At 34.5% G+C, this 19975-nt stretch overlaps 2 protein-coding genes across 2 annotated transcripts; one reads left to right on the top strand and one right to left on the bottom strand.

The window, feature by feature from the left end:
• The first annotated feature begins 12530 nt into the window (after window positions 1-12530).
• On the top strand, window positions 12531-13768 carry LOC127798898 (uncharacterized protein At5g19025). The gene has a single exon (XM_052332540.1). It carries the CDS (start codon window positions 12910-12912, stop codon window positions 13570-13572), a length of 663 nt encoding a protein of 220 aa, XP_052188500.1. The 5' UTR covers window positions 12531-12909; the 3' UTR covers window positions 13573-13768.
• Window positions 13769-15717: 1949 nt separating this feature from the next.
• Window positions 15718-18217, bottom strand: LOC127798949 (uncharacterized). Its single transcript, XM_052332607.1, has 4 exons — window positions 17436-18217; window positions 16472-16855; window positions 16156-16382; window positions 15718-16053 (listed from the first exon to the last, which is right to left on the bottom strand). Exons 1-4 carry the CDS (start codon window positions 18112-18114, stop codon window positions 15802-15804), a joined length of 1542 nt encoding a protein of 513 aa, XP_052188567.1. The 5' UTR covers window positions 18115-18217; the 3' UTR covers window positions 15718-15801.
• Window positions 18218-19975: the final 1758 nt, after the last annotated feature.

Raw genomic sequence — 19975 nt, 5'->3', positions numbered from 1 at the left:
ATCCTAGGTTCCAATTAATATCAATCTCATTTAATTAAAACACAACCCACTAATACATGGGCTCAGGCCCAAATAGGCAATCCAATCCATTAATTAAACACGTAATTTACCTACATATATTTTGCTACATAAAAATATTTCTTACATTTTATTTAATAGGGACAAAATTCTCAATACTCATAAATAAAATATTAATAAACTCTTAGACCTACTAAAGGGTCGTTACATTCCTAGAAGGAAAAAATTTCAAAGAATTGTAATTTTAGAATTTTTCATTTCTTCATTTCCTTCCCTTTTCTTTATCCTTTTTCCATTCTTCTTCTATTTTTCCCAAATTTTCTCAAAATAGCAACATACCTCACAAATGGAAACACCTAGTCTATGAGCCCAATACTACTCAGTCACTCTCAATTGCTACTTTTTTTCTCTTATTATTTTTCTCGAGTAACAGCACAATCGCCTTCGACCTTTTTTTGATAACTCTTTTTCTCTTTTTTATGTTTTCTTTTCATACTTTTCTTCCTCTTTTCTCTTTCTTTCTTTCTTTTTTTTCCCTTTTTATCTAATCCTCACCCAAAATCTCGTACCTAATTTTTTGGCAAAAATTGAACCTCCCTCAAATGCTCGCCAAATTGCTTAGGGAAACCTCTTTTAAAAACCTCAAAACCTAATATTTTTCAAAGTCTTTTATCAATTTCTCCCAAGAACCTTTCTTCTCATCCGTAACTTATCCTTTGCTCTAGCCATGAACCCCATTTGTAGTGGATTATGACTAAAATTACCCCTCAAATCCACTAATTAAGGTATTTCTAGTATCTGAAACTCAATTCTAAGTTAAATCTGAACTAAATCCTAGTAAATTTGAGATTTATTCATGGCGAACCTTCTTGCAATTTTTTAGGAAAGATTTTTACTCCAATATGGCGATCTCACTGCCCTAATCTACAATCTCCATTCATTTTTATGCTAACCAGAATGTGTAAGGCCAATCATGCCTTAGATTTGCAACCCTTGGCCCTATTCCACTACTGGAGGAGAAAAGTAATGATGGTAGTAAAATGATTTTATAGTGTTGTAGTGTTCATACTACTTTTTCAAAAATTGCACTTCAGCCTTTACATTTTCATTTCTTCTTTCATTTGGCTCCTCATAAGTAGATCATTGAGGTTTGAGAAAATCTCTTGGGACCCATTTTGTTTTTAAATTTGTTTTATTATTCCCCAAGTTTCAAAACTTACAATATCATCCCAATGATCTTTGAAAAATGGCATTACAACCTTACTGCTTGAAGATTATTGCCTTTACACACATTAAAGTTTCCCAAAATGTCCTTGCTAAGTTTCCAATCTTTGAGAATATTACCAAAAAAACCCTTTTGTATTGAATATTACGAGAGAGTCTCAAAAAGCTAGTTGAGTAACAGGTAATTTTTACTTGAATAACTTGTAGAAATAGAAAGCCACAAAAAATTAGTCAATTAATGGGTAATTTTTACTCTAAATAGAGAGGTTAGAAAAATTAGTCAAGTAATACATACATATTACTCAAATAATCTGAAACCATTTAAAAATGCACTTAAATCTTGCTCGAGTAGTCCAAGCATATCACTCGAGTAACGTGGGCTCTAGAGAAGAATTTCAAAGTTTTGTGCATTATTCGAGTAATATTCTTACAATATTCAAATAAAACAGCCCCCAAAAAACAAAATTTTAAAATGCTTAGCCGTTGAACCACCATTAATAATATCTAAAAGCCAGGTTAATGCCATCTAAACCACAATTAATGATACTGTACACTTTTATACATGATTTTACATATACAATACATTATTTGTGATTTCTTGATCTAACCTATTTGTATTGAAGAAATAGATTGTTTTTTTCTTGTTAGTTGTAGAAAAAGTTAAAATGTTGATTGTCTCCACTTTCAATCAAAAAATCAAATTAAATATATTTTTCAGACCACTCCTTATGGGCTGGACTCAACCTAGTAGACCGGACCAACCTTCTGAAACCCAATATATTCAAATCCGAACTCGTCAAAACAAGGTCACACGTCGCTGAGACTCGAGCACAGGCCGCAAAACCAAGCAAGTTCCCAGCGATGCTTCCAAATCACTAGCCTAACCAAACAAGCTCTCAGCGATACTTCCAGCTTACTAGCCTAACCGTTCAGCTCGCATAACAACAAAGTCGCTGAATAAATGGAGGTGAGACCTACCAACTTTACCTGAGGTAAATCAGATCACTGGTAATACGAAATTCACTCCTGATTTTATGGAATTGATAAAGACACTTTGTCCCCCGCAACATTATCCTTTAATTTATGGATTTTGTAAAAATTATAAACACCCCACACTGTAACTAAGGGTCAAAACTACCATTGTAATGATGGATAATAATGATATATTGTTATTTTGCCGGAATAACCAGAGAACAGTCATGGACTAGGTATCATTTTGCCCGAACTACGTAAAAACTTCCCTGTGTGTGATTTATCATTTGTTTTTATTTGTTTTTTCTCTCTGCATTTGTACTAATTTTCTTATTGAGGACCTACGAATCACGGTCGACCAACTCTGAACGTCGACAATATATATATATATATACACGCGCATGCAAAGCTCAAAATAAACAAAAGATTGAGATTGAAAAAGATAGAGTAAAGAGACAAGAAAATCAAATATAGAGCTGAAATGAACATTAGTTAGAATCATTCTCTGTGAGCAAAAGAACACCCAAAGATATAATTGTCTTCATCTCATTTATTCTTTTGTTTGTGTTATTCAATAGTACTCTTATATCTTTTTGAGAGATGAGATTGTATTGAGCTATAATTCTTAACTTTTGTTATTCTTCGTTTGTTTGTTTTCTTTGTTGTACAACTTAGTGCTTAAGCCCTAGAAAAAGCCATCTCTTGTTAAAGCTAAGCCAAGTAAAAAATTACTATATAATAGAAAATAATGCTCACCTCTCTAATTAGGTACGAGATAATAAGTGTCCAAATCTTTGATGAAAAGTAAAGGTAGTGGACATAAACAATTAGGGCCCAACTAGTGTAAAATCCCTAAGTACTCTTTCTTTACTATTTTACATTCCATTTCTTTATTCACTATTTTATACTTAAGATTTTTGGGTTAACTTAATTCACCCCCTCCCTCTTAACCTATCATTCTTTTCAATGAGAGAATTGAAACAAAGACATTGTTAGAAAAATCTAACTTTGTTAATAGGAAGGAAAATTTTTGATGTAGTATCAATTGTTAAGGGTAGTTTTTATATTTTCTCAAACATTGGGAGTATTTTTTTAGAATTAATTAGAAAAATATTTTTGGTCAAATAAATTTTTCATTTTAAGTAAAAAAAAAACTAATAATAAGTTCCTAAACAACATATTTGGTCCTTTACCTTTACCTTTTATAACAAAATAGTTCTTGTACTTTAATTTATATTATAACGGCCATTAAACTTTTAATCTTATTACAATTTAATCTCTTTTTAAAATTTTTTGATGAATTCTTAAAAAAAATTATCACATTATAAATATATAAAATAAAAAAAATAATAACAAAGAAGTAGCGATTGCTAGCAGTTGTCACTTAACATTTTGAAAATTTAAAAAAAAAATTGCAGTAAATTTTGTATGTATATTTATATACATAATTTCACATATATTTAAAATAAAATATTGATCGGCCTAAAGAATAAAATCTGGCGATTTCTAACAAAGAAGAAAGAACCAAGCAATGAGTTTTTCCACAGCTAAGTCTCAAATAAGGGGTAAATTTACATGTGAACTGACTAGGGCACCCTATAACCATATTTAATTTTTTATATAATTTTTTTTAATAATAGTTTAATCTAAAAAAATTATAATCCATCTCAAAATCTAGAATGTGCAACTTTGTACTCCTAGTCATAATTCATTTATAAGTAAAATATTATAAGTTTAAGACTAAATTCAGTTAAATCGTATTATTAATTTCAAAAAGGCCAAATGGTATTAGTGGACCGTACTAATCCATTAGGCCGACCCACTACTTGGCACTTAATCTGGTCCCCAAATCAGATCTTGGTCAAAGATCGGATAGCATTCAAGCCGATAATCTTATGTCAATAACTAATTCTATCAATCTCAAACAATTCGCACGCTGATTCTTATTAGCTCGTAATCTTCATCGAATCCGAAATTTTCGAGAATGATCTTTATCAGTCCATCTCGGCCCTTTATTCTCCTACGATGATCGGCGATACGTAAGGTACTTTCATCTTTATATAAATCAGGATGATAAAATTAAGATTTAAAAAATATTATAAGATAAATTAAAATACAAAAATTAATTTATTAAAAAACAAACACACAATTTAAGGTTCAACAATATGTTATTTACGCTTTGACCGCGTCAATGCTTCGGCCGTTGAGAACTTCAATAGCCGAAACTAACAGGATTTCAGTCAAATAGGCCGAGCACGCGGTTTCAGCTGGGCCTGGCCTGCTTTTATTATTATATTATATATTATATTATCTTGTTGATATTTTTTTATTGGGTAATGTCGTTGATAATACGTTACAATTAATTACCAAAAAGATATCTTATAATTAATTATATAATTTATATCGGATATGTGTACATTTATATACTATTATTAAGCTATCTAATTAAAATGTCATATTATATAAGTTTAAATAAATAAATTAGTATAATATACTTCATAACTATAATTATGAATTGGACTGTTACAACTTAGAACAAGGTGGCTTTTGACATGACATGCTTTCTTATTTTTTGGTAAATTATCAAGAAAATGCTGAATTTTTATTTTTTTTACTTTAATTTTTTAATAGTATATTAAATTTTGTGTTTAATTTTAATTTTTAAGTTTATTATAATTTTAGAGTGATTCTTAAAATCATTCACCAAGTGAACTTATCAATTTCTTATAATCACATAAAATCATTAGAAATTGTTAAATAATTACTTGGCAAATGAGTTGGACAAAAGAAGAAGAAGATATGAAGTGATCTTTAATTGCAATATAATTTCTTAATCAGCGTTCATCACTAAGAAATGTATCACCTTTGTCTTTAGATCGCATTCCCATGAGCCTTTTAGTTCATTGCATGATTTAACAACCTTTGTCTTTAGACCTCATGTATCACAATAAGTCTTTTAGCTCATTGCATGTCTCAACAACCCTTGTCTTTTTATATGGTGAACCCCAAATCATTCTTACATGTTTTTGCATTTTTTTATTCTGGGCATATCTTAAATCATTATCATGCTTTTGTGCTTCTGATGCCAAGTTTACTTGTTCACTAAAATTTCGGTCTTTTTTCATATATTCATTATCTTGAAAAACAAAATGTAAAAAAGAAAAAAAAGAAATTCTATAAGGTAAAAATTATCATGTATTGAAAGATAAACATTACCCTTTAATATTTCAATTTTTTTCCTTTTCAATACTTTCCTATAGAATTTTTGAAGTACAAGTGTTTTTCACGGTTTCATTCGCAGACTTCTACCCAAGAGTGATTTGGCTTTTTGAGGGCCTAGACATTTGAGTGGTGAATTTAATATGACTCGATCTTTCAATAGCTACCAAAATAACAAAGCGTGACCTTATATGCAAGATATAGTTCCTAAATTGGAGCCCGCGAGGTCTATCAAGCTTTCTCCTTCTATTGGTTTATCTCTTCATTAGAATCTTTTTCTTTTGTTTTCTTATCTCTTTATTTGTTTCCTCCAACTATTCGCATCATCTCCGCCTGCAAAATGTATTTATTGGCTTTAACAAACAACTTTGCCAACAACTTTGCCAAAGATGCATGCTGATGCTGATATAGAGTGAGGGATTCTTATAGTGAAATTGATTAATTTTGTCCCTTGGAGCATTGTGACTACTATCACACCCACTTGAAAGTCTTGTATTTCTAATTTTGAGTTTATGAAATGCTCAACATATTCTCTAAGAGTTTTTTTGTCACTTTGTTAGATGCTAAGTAGATATACGATATCTTTCTTTTTTTGGTTATTGATAATAAAGGCATTAATGAAATCTCTTTTCAATTGCTCGAAAATGATATAGACTTTTTTGGCTAAGCCATTAAACCATGTGTGCGCGTAGCTAATTAGAGTTAAAGAGAAGACTCGACACATGATAGTATTTTCCTAACCATGTAGTAACATCACAAACTCATATTTTTGAATGTAATAATGGGGATCTTTTTTTTTTTTTTTTTTTTGAGTAAGTAGTAAGTTATGATATCTTAAATTTAGGAGAAAAGGGTTCTTTTCTTGATTTCAGAGGTAAAGGAAATATTTCCCTTACGTTGTTATTCTTCCTTGGGTACCAATTTCTTTTATTCTAGCACTCGTTCAACCACTGTCCTTATGTCAGCAGGCAGCGGCTTTATGGCTACTAAAGATGGATTGGTTATCTCTATCTTGTTCATTTCTAGGCTACGATCCAAATAGGATTCTAACCTCTCTAGTTGTGGTGTTTTCAACAATTTCTTGAAATTTTTCCTTATGAGCAATCCTAATTTCTTTTTAGACTAGGGCAACACCTATCATGTCTTATCAGTCCAAAAGGGTCTCTAGCAATCCTCCTTCCTGACAAGTCTTTGGGATTAGTTGATGTCCCTACAAGAGACTCTCGTTGAGTCTCCAAAGGAGAATTGGGCGAAGGTTATCTTTTCGGGTAATTTTATAAAATGGGCAGAAGTGGAGCTTACAATAGGACATTCTGTAGGAAGACTACCATCTTCCAAAAAGCCCTGGTGATTTCTTCATGCTATCTATAGAAGATTTCAAAGTAACTCAAATGGACAATTTGGGAGGTCATCTTGGAGGCTCTAGAAGCCCCCACCAAGGGGAGTTTATCTCGGAAAGCTTCTAGGAGTTTCTTTTGAGAGACTTTCTCAATGGCCTAGAGGATTCAGACTGTTGATGTCCAGTGTCCTTCCTCACTTTATCTGTTTTCCATATGCTTGTGATCTCATGTGAATCATTTTTATTTTGCTTTAGCTTTTTTATTGAAATTTCTCACAAATGACATCAATTGTTGTTGGTTGAATACAACAATAGAATTTTGATGTCAAGGAATCATCTTCAAGTCTTCAAGGTGCTACAAAAAAGAAAGCAATCAAAGGGTGTAAGACATTGCCTGTCCAAACCCTCTAATACTTAAGTTAGATCCTGTATTCAAAAAGAGTTAACAAAGCACTTTTTAGGGGGTAAAAATGACTTAAGAATCAAGGTTTACCTATTTATGGAGGAACTTGACAGATTTGTGATAACCATCCCTAATATTCCAACATTGACTAAGGAAATGACTTATCCTTATCCTTTACACAGCTTCTCAAATAGAATTTAAGAGGTATCTGTTTACGCTTTTCCCATTCTAGGAATGTCCCATGGTGGAGTCTCTAGGAGACATTACCAGGTCATTCGAACCTTTATTTTGCTGGGAGTTTGTCGTGGGAGACCCTTTTCCTGGGAAGATCTCCCAAGCCCTTTATGGCTCTCTCATTCGTTTTATTATTTATGTTTTATCTTCGGGTTTTGTGATTGTCCTTTGTGGGCTCTGTGATTAGATCGATACATATTCATTAATGGATCTTTTTTCCCTAAGTTTTTTTCTCTTAGGGTTTCCCTTTTGATTTTCCTCAAAATTTCTATAAGTCGCCTACTAGGCCTATTTAACTGGGCTAGGTTCATATACATATCACTTTTCACAATTTTTGGTGTGAAAATTTTAGATTTTTAAGGAGGGAATTTTAGTATTTTACTTAATTAAGAAGAGTTTTTTTAGGCAACATAAGCTCTTCAAGAAAAAAAATAATGCTAGAAGTCATGATTGATGAAGGTGTCATCAGTCACGTGTCGCATTTTTATTGAAGAAGGTGGTAGGTAGAAAAGACAATGATACATGATCTTTTTAGCTCTCTTCAATGAGGAGTCATCATCGTCATCCGTCATAACTTTTAGTATTATTTTAAGAAAAAAATTAAGCGGTGCCAACTTTTGGAGAAACCTATTGAAAGAGTTTAGCCAAATAAGTTAAAAAAAATAAAAAAAGATTAAACCAAGTCAAACACCCTTGAAAGAAATTAGATTTCTATGCATTTAAAATCATGATATTTGATCAGATAAGTTTAATAATTATTAAGTTTATTTAGTTTTTTTTTTTTCGCACTATCACTAGCGCCCTCCTGATACCCCATTCTGAGGAAGGAGTTAAATCAGGAATCTAATAGCTAAATTCAATTCCAGGCATATCGACCAACGTGAGGGCGAAATATTCATCCTTAGATCGTTCCTAATCGCTAGACTATGTCTTGGGGGCTTTTTTTTCATTATTATATATATATATATAAATATATATATGAGGTGGTGGGTGACACAGAAGAGAAGCACATTGAAAGAAATTAGTGACAAACAAGGCGCACTTAGCGTGGACTTAATGCATTTCCATGGACAATGGGAAAGACTGGAAGCGTCAATGAAGCAACCAAAGATTTCATCCGAATAAAAATACTTGTGATATTTAATTCCCCCTGGCCAGTGCCAAGTCAAGTCAGCCATTTTCCTTTATAAAGCCAATCAATTCAACCTTTGAACCATTCTTATAATTAATCTTGCTAGCTAAAGTAGTCACAAATGCCCACGTTACAAGGTGTAGATATGAAAAGGTTTAAATCTATAACCCCATATCTATTGTGAGATATTAATAATCATCTGAACTACCATGTATGAAAGATATATAATTTGTCAATTTATTTAGAATATATCATATTTACTTTGACAAACTTTACATAGGCCAATGACTAAATATATAAAGCGGATCTGTTTATTTATTTATCTAGATTTGAAATTGATCGTTTACAATTATTATAAAAGATTAATTTATACTCGTCGATCTTGAAGTTTTGTATAAATACAAATAATACCTTACATTTTTTAAAAATAATAATGACTAGTGCTATTTGACAGTTATATAAGATTAGTCTTCGTTGTTACATTTTATGTTATAACATGTATTTTGAAATTTGTAAAGGGAAAATTAAATACATTATCCCTAAGGTTTGGAATAATTATAAAAATTACCCTGACATTTTAAAAAATACAATAAGCACTCCTAAGATTTAATGTTGTATTTCAAGTTTCTCTTTACTATTAATTAACCCTATTAAATAGTATAAAAATTGCTAAATTATCCTTATATATAAAACTCTCTTTCTCTTCTTTTTTTTTTTTCTTGATCTACACTTTTTTAATTTTTTTTTCTCCCACCGTTCCCTTATGATTGCTACATTTATCGCACATCTTTAATCTCATTTCATCGTTGCTGATCAACACTATCTCCAAGTAAGTTTCTTCTCTCCAATCTCTCTTTCTCTTTAGTTTGGGTTTAATGAAATCCATATTTGGATTCTTTTAAACTATTTTTTGGATTCCTTTAAACCATTATTCTTATTTTTTTTCTCCTATTTCTTTTTATTCTTCTCTATTTCTTTTTCTCTCTCCCTTTCTTTGTTTTGGGTTTGATGAAACCCAAATTTGAGTCCCATCAAACCCTTCTTTTTCTTCCTCTCTCTTTCTCTCTCTACTTCTCTATCTTAAGTTTGACGAAACCCAAATCTAGGTTTTGTTAAACTCTTCTTCTTTTACCTCTCATTCTTCTATTTTTCTCTTTCCCACTCTTTGTTTTAGGTTTGATAGAATCCAACCCAAACATGGGTTCTAGTTCAATGGTCAATTGTAAAATCTAGTTATGTCGTTGTGTTCTTGATTATGCCTATTTCAACATTTATCTCTCAGTTTGTTTCAATCCAAAGTCGATCAAATTTATTCGAGTTCAAAATAAGCTATCTAGCCAGCCTGTTATGCGTTTTAAGGAATTTTGAGCTCAAATAACCTTTAATCCGTTTGTTAATTCTCATTGGTCTTGAGTCCCTTGAGTTCATTATAACCCCATCCATGACACTAAATATTGGGTTCGACCCAATTTGATTTTATTTGGTCCAATCTCAACATCAAATCCTTAACTCAATTTGATTGATTTATTTTACAATTTTCAATCAATTTCATTTGAATCTTCATGAATTCATGTTTGGATCATTGATCTCCTCCCTGAGACATGCTAATTTTTCAAATTGTCACCGACCCTTCTTTTGAATCTAATTTTATTTAATTCAAAATCAACTTTTAAATAATTTTTTAAGATTTTCAAATATTATACATTATAATTTATGATCTATAAAAAGAGACTAAATTCTCTTTTATATAGCTACCAAACAATTATGAAGTTAGTTTTTTTGTACATTAAGGGGGGTGTTTGTTAATCAAAATAAGAGGGAGAAAATGTCAGATATAAGAAGCATTCCGAATGTTTGGTCTTTCCAACGTGTTTGTTAAGTTTATCTGACTATTTTCGAAAAAAATATCATGTGACCTCTTATCTCCCCCTTTTAAGATAAATTTATCCGACCTCTCCCCTCGGATAAATTTATCTGGCTCTTTCAAAATAAGACTCAATTACTTATTTGTCCCTTATAAGATAATTAATGTCATTTAGTGCATTTTAAAGATTTAAATTTATTAAAAAAAATTATTTATTTAACTCTTATAATTAATATTATTTAATATATTTTAAAATTATTATATATTTTGACAAATTTATATTTATACTTTTCAACTCTTTTTAAATTTATTTTGGAACATGGATTTAGAAAATAAAATAATATTTTTAATTTTAATCTTATTTTTTTTACAATTCATATTAATCATAAAATACTATTTTAATCATAAATTTGATAATAGAGATATTTTAGTAAAAAAAATCCTTATCTTGGTGTTTATCATATGTATTAACAAACACATGAAAAGAAAAAATACAGTTACCAGTAGATTCTAAAAAATTTAACAAACAGTTTGATTGAAATCTTGGAATGCTTCTCGGTCTTGGAATGCTTTCCGGTCTTATCTTGATCATTCCATATCTTGATCCGAAAAGCATCATAATCTTATCTTGATACTACCTTATCTTGCTCATTTTAACAAACGTCCCCTAAAAAAGTTTGGTTCCATAAAACAAGTTGCCTAATTAGGTTGACGGAATTCAGTCTCACAAATCAATGAGTCAATTGTTGTAAATAATCACATAAAATTTTAGAAATTATAAGTACACAAAAAATAAACTTAAAAATATTAAGTATAGGAAGATGAAACCCACTTCCAAGACAAGTCCTAATCTATTGTGCGACGAATCTACCCTCTAATGTTCTGTCACCATCTCAGCGTTGAACAATATATTAATTTTGCTTTTCAAATTTGACAAAATCAAAATTAAGGTTGAACAATATATTAATTTTGCTTTTCAAATTTGACAAAATCAAAATTAAGGTTGAAAAAGTAAGGTAAGGTGAGCATCCATATGTTTATGTCTCCGACTCCTTCACGCGTCCACTCACCTTGGGTCAATTTCATGACAACATGCTGATGCTGATGCCCATTTCAGCCCAAGATGCAACTTCATCATTTATTATTATGTCCCTTCTCTTCTTTTCTTTTCTTTTAAATTAAAAAGTTACGTCATCAGTTCCAAACAAAATTAATTGTCTTGTGGGTTGCATACAAAGGTGCAACCGGCAGTACCAAACCAATCGGCTGCGTGGGTCTCCCCTCCCCCAATTCATTCCACCATAATTATTTATTATTAGTGGAAGAACCGAAGAAGAAGAAGAAGAAGAAGAAGAAGAAGAGGCCCGGCAAATCATTGCCACGTCATCCGAAGTAAGTCCGCACCGCCCCGCACCGCGGTGCCCACGGCTTTCATTCAAATTCCTAACTTCACAGACCAGACCAGACCGCACCAAACCAAACTCCACACCACTTGCCGTGTCAGACCCTCTGCGCACTCCACCACTTGGGGCGTAATGTAATCGAACGTATTATTATGCTCTCTTTTTTTAAAAAATATATATATATTATTTTATTAATATACCAGTTATATATATATAAATAAATATATTTTTGTTAAGACATTTTATTTATATTATTATTACGTTAACTTGCCGTCCAAGAAGTAAGTTAAGACTAATTTTGTACCTTCACCCATCTATCAAGGTGCCCTTCAAATTACGGAGACCCATGATAGGTGGCTTCGTGGAAACGTACCATTTTTAACTTTTTAAAGTCAAAATTTAATATTTTTTTCCCCCCCTTGTCTAGGTTAGGTTAAATAAATGTTTAACCAAATAAGGTAAAATAATTTGTAAAATTAAAAATAAATTTATAATTTACAAATTATTTGTAACCTCTGAAAAATTTACCTAAAATAATATAAGCACATGAAAATAATATTGGTAAAATTATAGGTCAACAAAATTAAATATAAAATACAATAATAATAATAATAATAATAATAATTAACATTATTAAAAGGCTGATCTTGATGTATTTATGGCATTATTATATTACCGTTTTATGTTCTCCCCTCTCCGTGGAAACGAGGAGGAGATTTACAGCTGAGGAAAGTTGAAGCGATTGTTGTTTTCTTGCCATAAATCACTGTGAATGCATTCAATCAGGACTTGTTTGTCTTTCCTGTCCTCTTTCTCCTCCGCTTAAGGCCGGCCAATAAATGACGATAACTCTCTGACAAATCATACCCCCCCCCCCCCCCCCCCCTTCCCTCTTCTCTTCGCTCGAAATCTTTCCCCAATATTATTTGATCCAATCGACGTCGCAATAGCCCCGTTTGACTTCTCCCCCAAGAGCAATCAACAACAATAGCGGCTTCTTTGAAAGTGGGTCGTTCTCAATTTGGCTGTACCCGCGTTAGTTCGATCTCAATTTGTCGTCAAAAAATCAGGTTTTCGATTGAATATCTGCGTTCGATCCAAATGGTCTGTTTCAATAGCACAATTTCGATTGATCGACAGGTCGTCATGGCCAAATCTGTGAAATCAACCGAACCCTCTCCCAAATTGAGGAATAAGAGGGCGCCCAATCTGCCGAATCGCTCAACCGTTCCGGCCTGCCACCGGTCTCGATCGGCCGCGATCGATGTGATGATCTTGATCGCGGTGATTGGTGCTTGTGGGTTTCTATTGTTTCCCTATATAAAGCTTTTGGTGTTCAATTCTTTTGAGATCATCCAAACTATGGTTCTTGCGGTGAGAGAGGAGATTTCAGCCGCTCCGATGATTTATGGCTGTTTGGGGCTGAACATTGCGTGTGTGATGATTGCCGCCACGGCAATTACGGTGTGTATGAGCCGGAAATGCGGCAAGCCGGGCTGCCGGGGGCTGCACAAGGCGGCCGAGTTTGATATCCAGCTTGAAACCGAGGAGTGTGTGAAGAATTCGGGTGGTGTGATGAAGGACTGTGTGAAGAAAGGATTGTTTGAATTACCAAGGGATCACCATAGAGAATTGGAAGGTGAGCTCAAGAAGATGGCACCCCCTAACGGAAGAGCTGTTCTCGTGTATCGGGCTAGGTGTGGCTGTTCGGTTGGCAGAATGGAAGTTCCTGGCCCGAAGAAGCATCGAAAGGTTAAGAAGTAGTGTTCATATGGCGGTTAATTTTATTATAGGAAGTACATTGAATAGAGTACCAGGTATAATGCAGAGAGGAGTGCCTTTTATGGCCAATCTTCTTTTGAACCATATTGTCTTTTAAGTTTGAATAAGCTCATAGCAAAGTTGTAAGGATAATATATATAGTTGGCCATACAAAATACAAGAATCCTTTCTTTCATCAGCATTGCTGTTTTTGCAATGTATTCTTCTCCTAATTGCTGGTTAGATATAGATTATTCCTGTATAGCTGCAGTCACTGTTTGTTTATTTCAGGGTTTCAATTTTCAAAAATCTCTTTTGGTTTATAGGTTACAAAAATGATTGAATTTAAAGATAGATCTGACTTATGTGTTTCGTATGTGTTTTATATTTGAGCATTCTGTTCGGTTGTAATCCAGACAGTAATTTGCCACGGAACATCCATGCATAAGTATTTAACTTAAGTTGTTTGATGAGACATGAAACTATCCAGCCCTACCCTTGTCATATGGATGCCAGTTGCTTGGTAATTCTCTTTCTTGAACTGCATCAAAGAGTTGTTAAATGGTGGAACTCTGAGATGACATCCCATATTCATGAGGTGATATGTCTAGATCTCGGCCAATCATACCATTTTAATATAAGCCTTGAATTTTGTTCTTGTTATTGTGCAGGATGAATTATTTACTTCCACCACTGCAATTAGTTTCAGAATACTCTGTGCGCCTGTCAATTTCATTACATATATTTGTCTTCTCAACTGTACACATTTATGCTGGCATAGATTATAAATCCCATGATTTGGGATCTTATTCCTTTATTGATCTGGAAGTGTAATGTCTGTTTCTGTTATCCAACTAAGATTTGGCCTTCAAATGAAAAATCAGTATTCTTAGGTCTTTAGTATTGTGAAGACTTGGTGAGCGTGCTTTTTATTCAGGGGTCTTTGTTAAATCCCTTGGCATGCTATATTGATGTGTTTGCTATGCGTGATCTTAGCAGTAAGAGAGTTATCATATTCTTTTGGTCAATTGTCAATTTCAGCGCATCACTCTCTTTTTTTATCTGCAGATAAGATGGCAAAATACTGGAGATTTTGTTAATGCTAATTGGCCAGTTGTGAGTTTTTATATAGTTAGACATCTACCCGCAGACGTCCTCGCCATTTTCTTTAATTAAGAGAAGTCTCTCTTGATTTGTGACAGCGTACGTGTGGTGCACAACCATTGAAACATGTATGCGATAAAAACCCAACCATCTGCACAATTATAGCATAGGACCAGCTGTTGCATAATTTTATAGCTACTAAACAGTGACAAGCTTATCTTATGTTTGTGTGGCTGTATGCCATCAGTTGCAATTGCAGTGACACATTTAAGTCATTTGTTTTTGTGGGACACTAGGTACTCGGTTTGTTATTCCCACTATGCTCTTATCATTTTTATTGTGATGGAATGCCCCTAATTCCTATATCCGCATCTTTATGCTTTTCACTTTACATCTCATCTTACAGATCCTTTCTAGAATAGATTCGAGGAATTGCTTTTGCTAATAACTTTGTAATGATAGATTCTACGTACCTCCATATACCAAATCAAAAGTATCACTAGCCATTGGATTGTCACTTGTCCTTAGAATACACTGTGTGAAACAAACAATTGGTGGAATCTGATTCATTACAAGGGCAGAAAGCCCTCTTCCTAAGCTAATAGTTATCGTACTTCTTGATTTTTTTTTTTTTTCAATATAGAAAGCATATATTTTAAAAGAAAAAAGGCTGTAGATGAATGGATTAGAGTCTGCCCTAAATTTTCCTCAAGTTCCTGAGCCATTATTCCTTGCGCAATATTTTAGTGGGAGTGCATGAAATTAATGTCTTTCTTTATCCTTGGGGCACACTAGTTAACTAGCTGATACCGGTATCCTTGTTCTTGTCTCTGGCTTTAGGAAGAAATCAAAAAAGCAACTTTATAAGGCAAGAATGTTGTATTAAAATTTTAGAAGGATAATGATTTAATTATCAAAATTTTCTAGGGATAACATTTATATGATTTCCAACATCCTCTCACTATGATTAGAATATCTTATTCATCGTGACAGTCATCTGAAGTTGAGATCAACTTTTTTTATCCCTGTAAGTTAAGCATAATGTCATTTATTAACAACAGAGTCTTTGTATTTGTCAGAACTCAATCTCATGTTAAAAGCATACATTAAGAAGTCAAATCTATCACATCAAGAAGATGGAAACAGGGAACATGTCCCTTCCCTCATAACCTTTCCATCTTTGAACTCTATGTTACTAAGCTTCTCTTGGCACCATTTGAGCTGAGAATTGGAAATCATAGACATCTTCAGCACCCTTGATACCAGCCTCATGTCTATCGTTGCAAACAAGATCTCCTTCTTCTGAGACTCTTCCAGAGGATTTACAGCTCTTCTCAACCAACACTTCTTTCCTTGCAGGCCTTTCAGCCATTGCTCCTTCTGCACAGGAGTAAGCTCAGTTCAATTAGGATTTCTAGATGAACTAAAAATTAATGGAAAATGACAGAAATATTTATTTAATTAGTTGGAAGTTGTAATCACGTTTTTAAGTATATCTGTGAGGTCTGCCAGTAGCCTTAGATCTCTAGGGTCTTCAACAGGTGGGCAATTCCAGAAGAAGCTCTTGAAGTTCCACTGAGCCTTCTTCTTGTCTGCTTTTACATATATCCAAAAGGCTTCTATGCATTTCTCTATGCCCTTCAAGACGACTTCTTTTGCCGACTCGGCTTCTCCCTTTATTGATCCGGCTTCTCCTTCCTCCACATGACCTTGAAGAACCCTAAAGTTATACTCTTTGAAGGTTGAAGATCAAGGACAAGCATTGGCAATCGAATGTGTGTTGCTGAGCACAAATTACCTGAGAGGGCAGGAACTTGGAGTAAACTCTTGAGAGAGGACCTTCCATGAACGTAATTCCTGTACCTTTCTTCTCCCCTGCACCTCTCATCTTCTGTAAATCTCTCTACAAGTATTTGAAACTTTTGGAATCTCTCTGCAACATTATCATGAAAGGCAATGGTAATGGGAGAAGAAGAAGATGCAAGCGCCTCAACTTTTCTGTATTGATAATGGAGTGCCTCCCAGGACAAGCATGATTGTGCAACATAAACCAGTTCGAGGTCAATTTCCAAGCTTCTTAAGATCCTCCTTCCCATCTTGCTATTGCCAGTGATGGAGAATTCCAATGTCTTTCTTCTCTCAAACCATAGAGGAGAGGCCAATTGCTCGTTTAGGATTGCACCTACACAATCAACAGCAAATTAGAACCTGACTGTCAAAAACAGTCTTATTTTTTGGCAAGTAAAAATTGGGTAAGCAAAAAGTGAGCCCACAGCACGGTTGAGAGAAGTTCAATAAAGGTCATGTTGATTGGCCCACCAACTTCTCACATCCAAGCAATTACCAACAAGCAAATGGCGAGCATGGAAGGTTATATGTACCTGATTCGTGCTCCAATAATGACTTGTGACTCACAAGCCTGAATTAGAGGCCAAGTAAGAAGAAATTGGGAAAGCGATTGCGAAAGGAGCTGAATTAGAGGCTAACTAGCCCTACCAACTTCTCATACTCAGGCAATTGTTGAGTGAGAAGAGAGCCATAGGCCCCTCTATGACACATGGACCTTCGGTCCAACACCAGCGTGGACTTGCAACCCTACTAACTCTTTAGGTTGCTGTATAGAGGCCATGTGGATCTACGCTGGATGTTCTTAAAAGTTTTAAACAAAAATATGTAGGTGGTGTTTTGGCTTAAAATAAGAGAGAACCACAAAATTTCACAGAATAAGAATTCTATTAGTATAATAGCATATAAGTACCCACTTATTCCACATGTTCTATCGTGATTGAGCAAATCAAACCATCTCATCCTTTCAGTATATTTCTGATAGAATGAATCTGATTCTTCCTCCTTCCTTTCATCAACCAATCCCCCTTCAATACTGAGCGAGTTGGATCTACACAAAGATGGCAAATGAGGATCGCTCTCTTTCACATCTTCAACATTTAAAATGGATGATGAGGATGAACTCCCAGCCATTTCCTCATCTTCCATGGCTGAACTGCTTGTTTCTTCATCATTCTGCAAATTCCCTTCTTCTTCCCTGGAACCAGCTTTCTCATCAAACTCTAACTCTTCCATCACAACGTCATATGTTCTACCCTCATATTCTTCGGATACTGTTTTCCAATACGGACATCTAGCAATCTGGTTCTGTACTGCAACTTCTGGGACATCAACTTCATCGACAACTGCCACAGCTGCAATATTATGGGCCATTCTAAAACGCCTGAAAATGTTTGAAGCCACGAAGAAAACCATTCGAATGGGAAGAGAGAAGATGAGTAGAAGCCATGCTGTTAACTGCTTGAGCCATAGGAAAATCTGGCAAAGAAAGAGCAAAAGAGGATGGACATAGAAGCTCAAGTAAAACCACTTCACAAATCCGTTTGGAATGATGACAGATTCAATGATAAACCAGCAGGATGTGAGCAAAGTCATGCTACTATCTTTCTAGTTACAATGCAGAGAGATGCAGCATGCAGGTTTGAATCTGACATAATTTTAGTATCAGGGAAAGGACAATGTATGAAAATGAAATGTTTATGCGGGTCCATTTTTAATTTTTCTTCTGATAAATTAGTCCTTCCTGGTTCCTAAAACAGCATCACGGATTGGTTCTTCTATTTACTAAACTTCTGGCTACTTATCAACAATTTAATACTGGATTTGCTTGCTTGGATCCTATCAAGCATGAGTCAGTAAGGACATGGACATGCAAATTGAATCGTCAACTGGGAGTTGGTAATAGAAACTAATTAGTGTTAATCTTATGTACATCTTAGAGAGGTTCTGATATGGAAGTTGGGAGTTGGGATTTGGGATTTGGATAAGCATTAGTCATTAGTAGACATAGCTTGACTTGACTATTATATATTATCATTATGTTTTTATTGTTGTTGCTGCTAGTGGTAGTGGCAAGGCCTGGCCTGAGATAAGAGCTGGATTATATACTTATATATATAAATACATATACATGTTATATATCATCATGTTATTATATGTCAGCACTTAGATCATCACAGACAATAACAACTTCCACACCCAAACTGCCTCAATGGCACAATCAAGTTTTTATTTTTTTTGTCCTCGGTGCAGGGGTGTGCAATTTTTCGGTTTGACCGAACCGAACCGATCGAACTGATGGGTTCGGTTCGATTAATTATGTGGCTAAAAATCGATTCGGTTATATTTATACAAAATTTTGAATATTTCGATTAATCGAAATAACCGAATTCTCCTCCACTGCCCATTATTTTTTGCTACTGCCCACAGTTTCACACACCCCCGGCGGTATACTACCCACGGTTTCAACCCACCCCCATAGGTCACACACACACAAACATTTCTCTCTCTCCCTCACGCACCTGCCTCCCATGTGACCCCCTGACACACTCTCCAAAAAGTCTCTAGTTCTCCCTACCCCCCAAACTTCTTTCTCCCTCACCCCAAACCTCTCAGCCTCATAAGTCACGACATCGGACTCCTCTCTTTCTCTCTCTCTCGCGCGCATGCACCCGCGCGCCAATCGGTCTGTCATCCCCTTCCTCCGGCCTCACCACTAGTCCATCGTTTCCCTCCTACCCGCGCGGCTTCTCAGTTCTCGTTCTCAAAACCCCTCTCTCGTTCTCTCTCTTTCTCTTTTGATCTCGATCTCACTGTCACTGCCTCACCTTCGTCACCCCCCCTCCCGCCACCTCACGAACGTCGCCTCTCTCTCGCCGCCTCATGACCGTCGATCCCCTCCCGTCGCCTCACGATAGTCTCTCTATCTGACAGTCGAAGATGAAGGGCCATTTAGGCCTCTGGCCGAGCGAAAGGTCGAACCGAATAAGGGCTGGCCATTCATCTTTGTCTACGGCGTTTCGCTTCCTTTCTATGCAGAGACCGACACCGCCCCAGCTGCATCTCTTTCCCTCCAATCATGCTCGCTCATTCGGTAAGTTTCAGTGTAGTTCGGTTATACTGGTTATTTCGGTTTCGATTTTTCGGTTAGCACATCCTATCGGTTCGGTTCAGCTCGGTTAGTGGGCTATGATCGGTTCGGTTCAGTTGGTAAAAAAGTTGATGGTTCGGTCGGTTATAACCGAATGCTCTCCCCTACCTCGGTAAACGCCAGCTTTTATTTAGAGCACTATCTATCTATATCCTTAGGTAATTTCTTAAATTTAAATTTGATAGAGATTGAGTCTCTTAGATAAAATATAATCTAATTCTATATAAAAAAAATATAAATAAATATAAAAGACTTAATCTATTAGAGTTTTTCTTATAAATAAGCATCTTAGTGTAAAAATACGTG

The sequence above is a fragment of the Diospyros lotus genome, chromosome 4 (assembly GCF_014633365.1).
Source record: "Diospyros lotus cultivar Yz01 chromosome 4, ASM1463336v1, whole genome shotgun sequence".
NCBI classification, from domain to species: domain Eukaryota; kingdom Viridiplantae; phylum Streptophyta; class Magnoliopsida; order Ericales; family Ebenaceae; genus Diospyros; species Diospyros lotus.
Note: the sequence above shows the minus strand (reverse complement) of the source record. Positions and strands in the feature narration are given on the sequence as shown.

Bases quoted from the DNA above. Each gene is read 5' to 3' on its own strand.
- LOC127798898 (XM_052332540.1), top strand. From the start codon at position 12,910: ATGGTCTGTTTCAATAGCACAATTTCGATTGATCGACAGGTCGTCATG.
- LOC127798949 (XM_052332607.1), bottom strand. From the start codon at position 18,114: ATGACTTTGCTCACATCCTGCTGGTTTATCATTGAATCTGTCATCATT. The intron at 16,383-16,471 runs GTAATTTGTGCT...GGGTTCTTCAAG, and splicing joins CCAAGTTCCTGCCCTCTCAG to GTCATGTGGAGGAAGGAGAA. The intron at 16,054-16,155 runs GTGATTACAACT...ACTCCTGTGCAG, and splicing joins TCACAGATATACTTAAAAAC to AAGGAGCAATGGCTGAAAGG.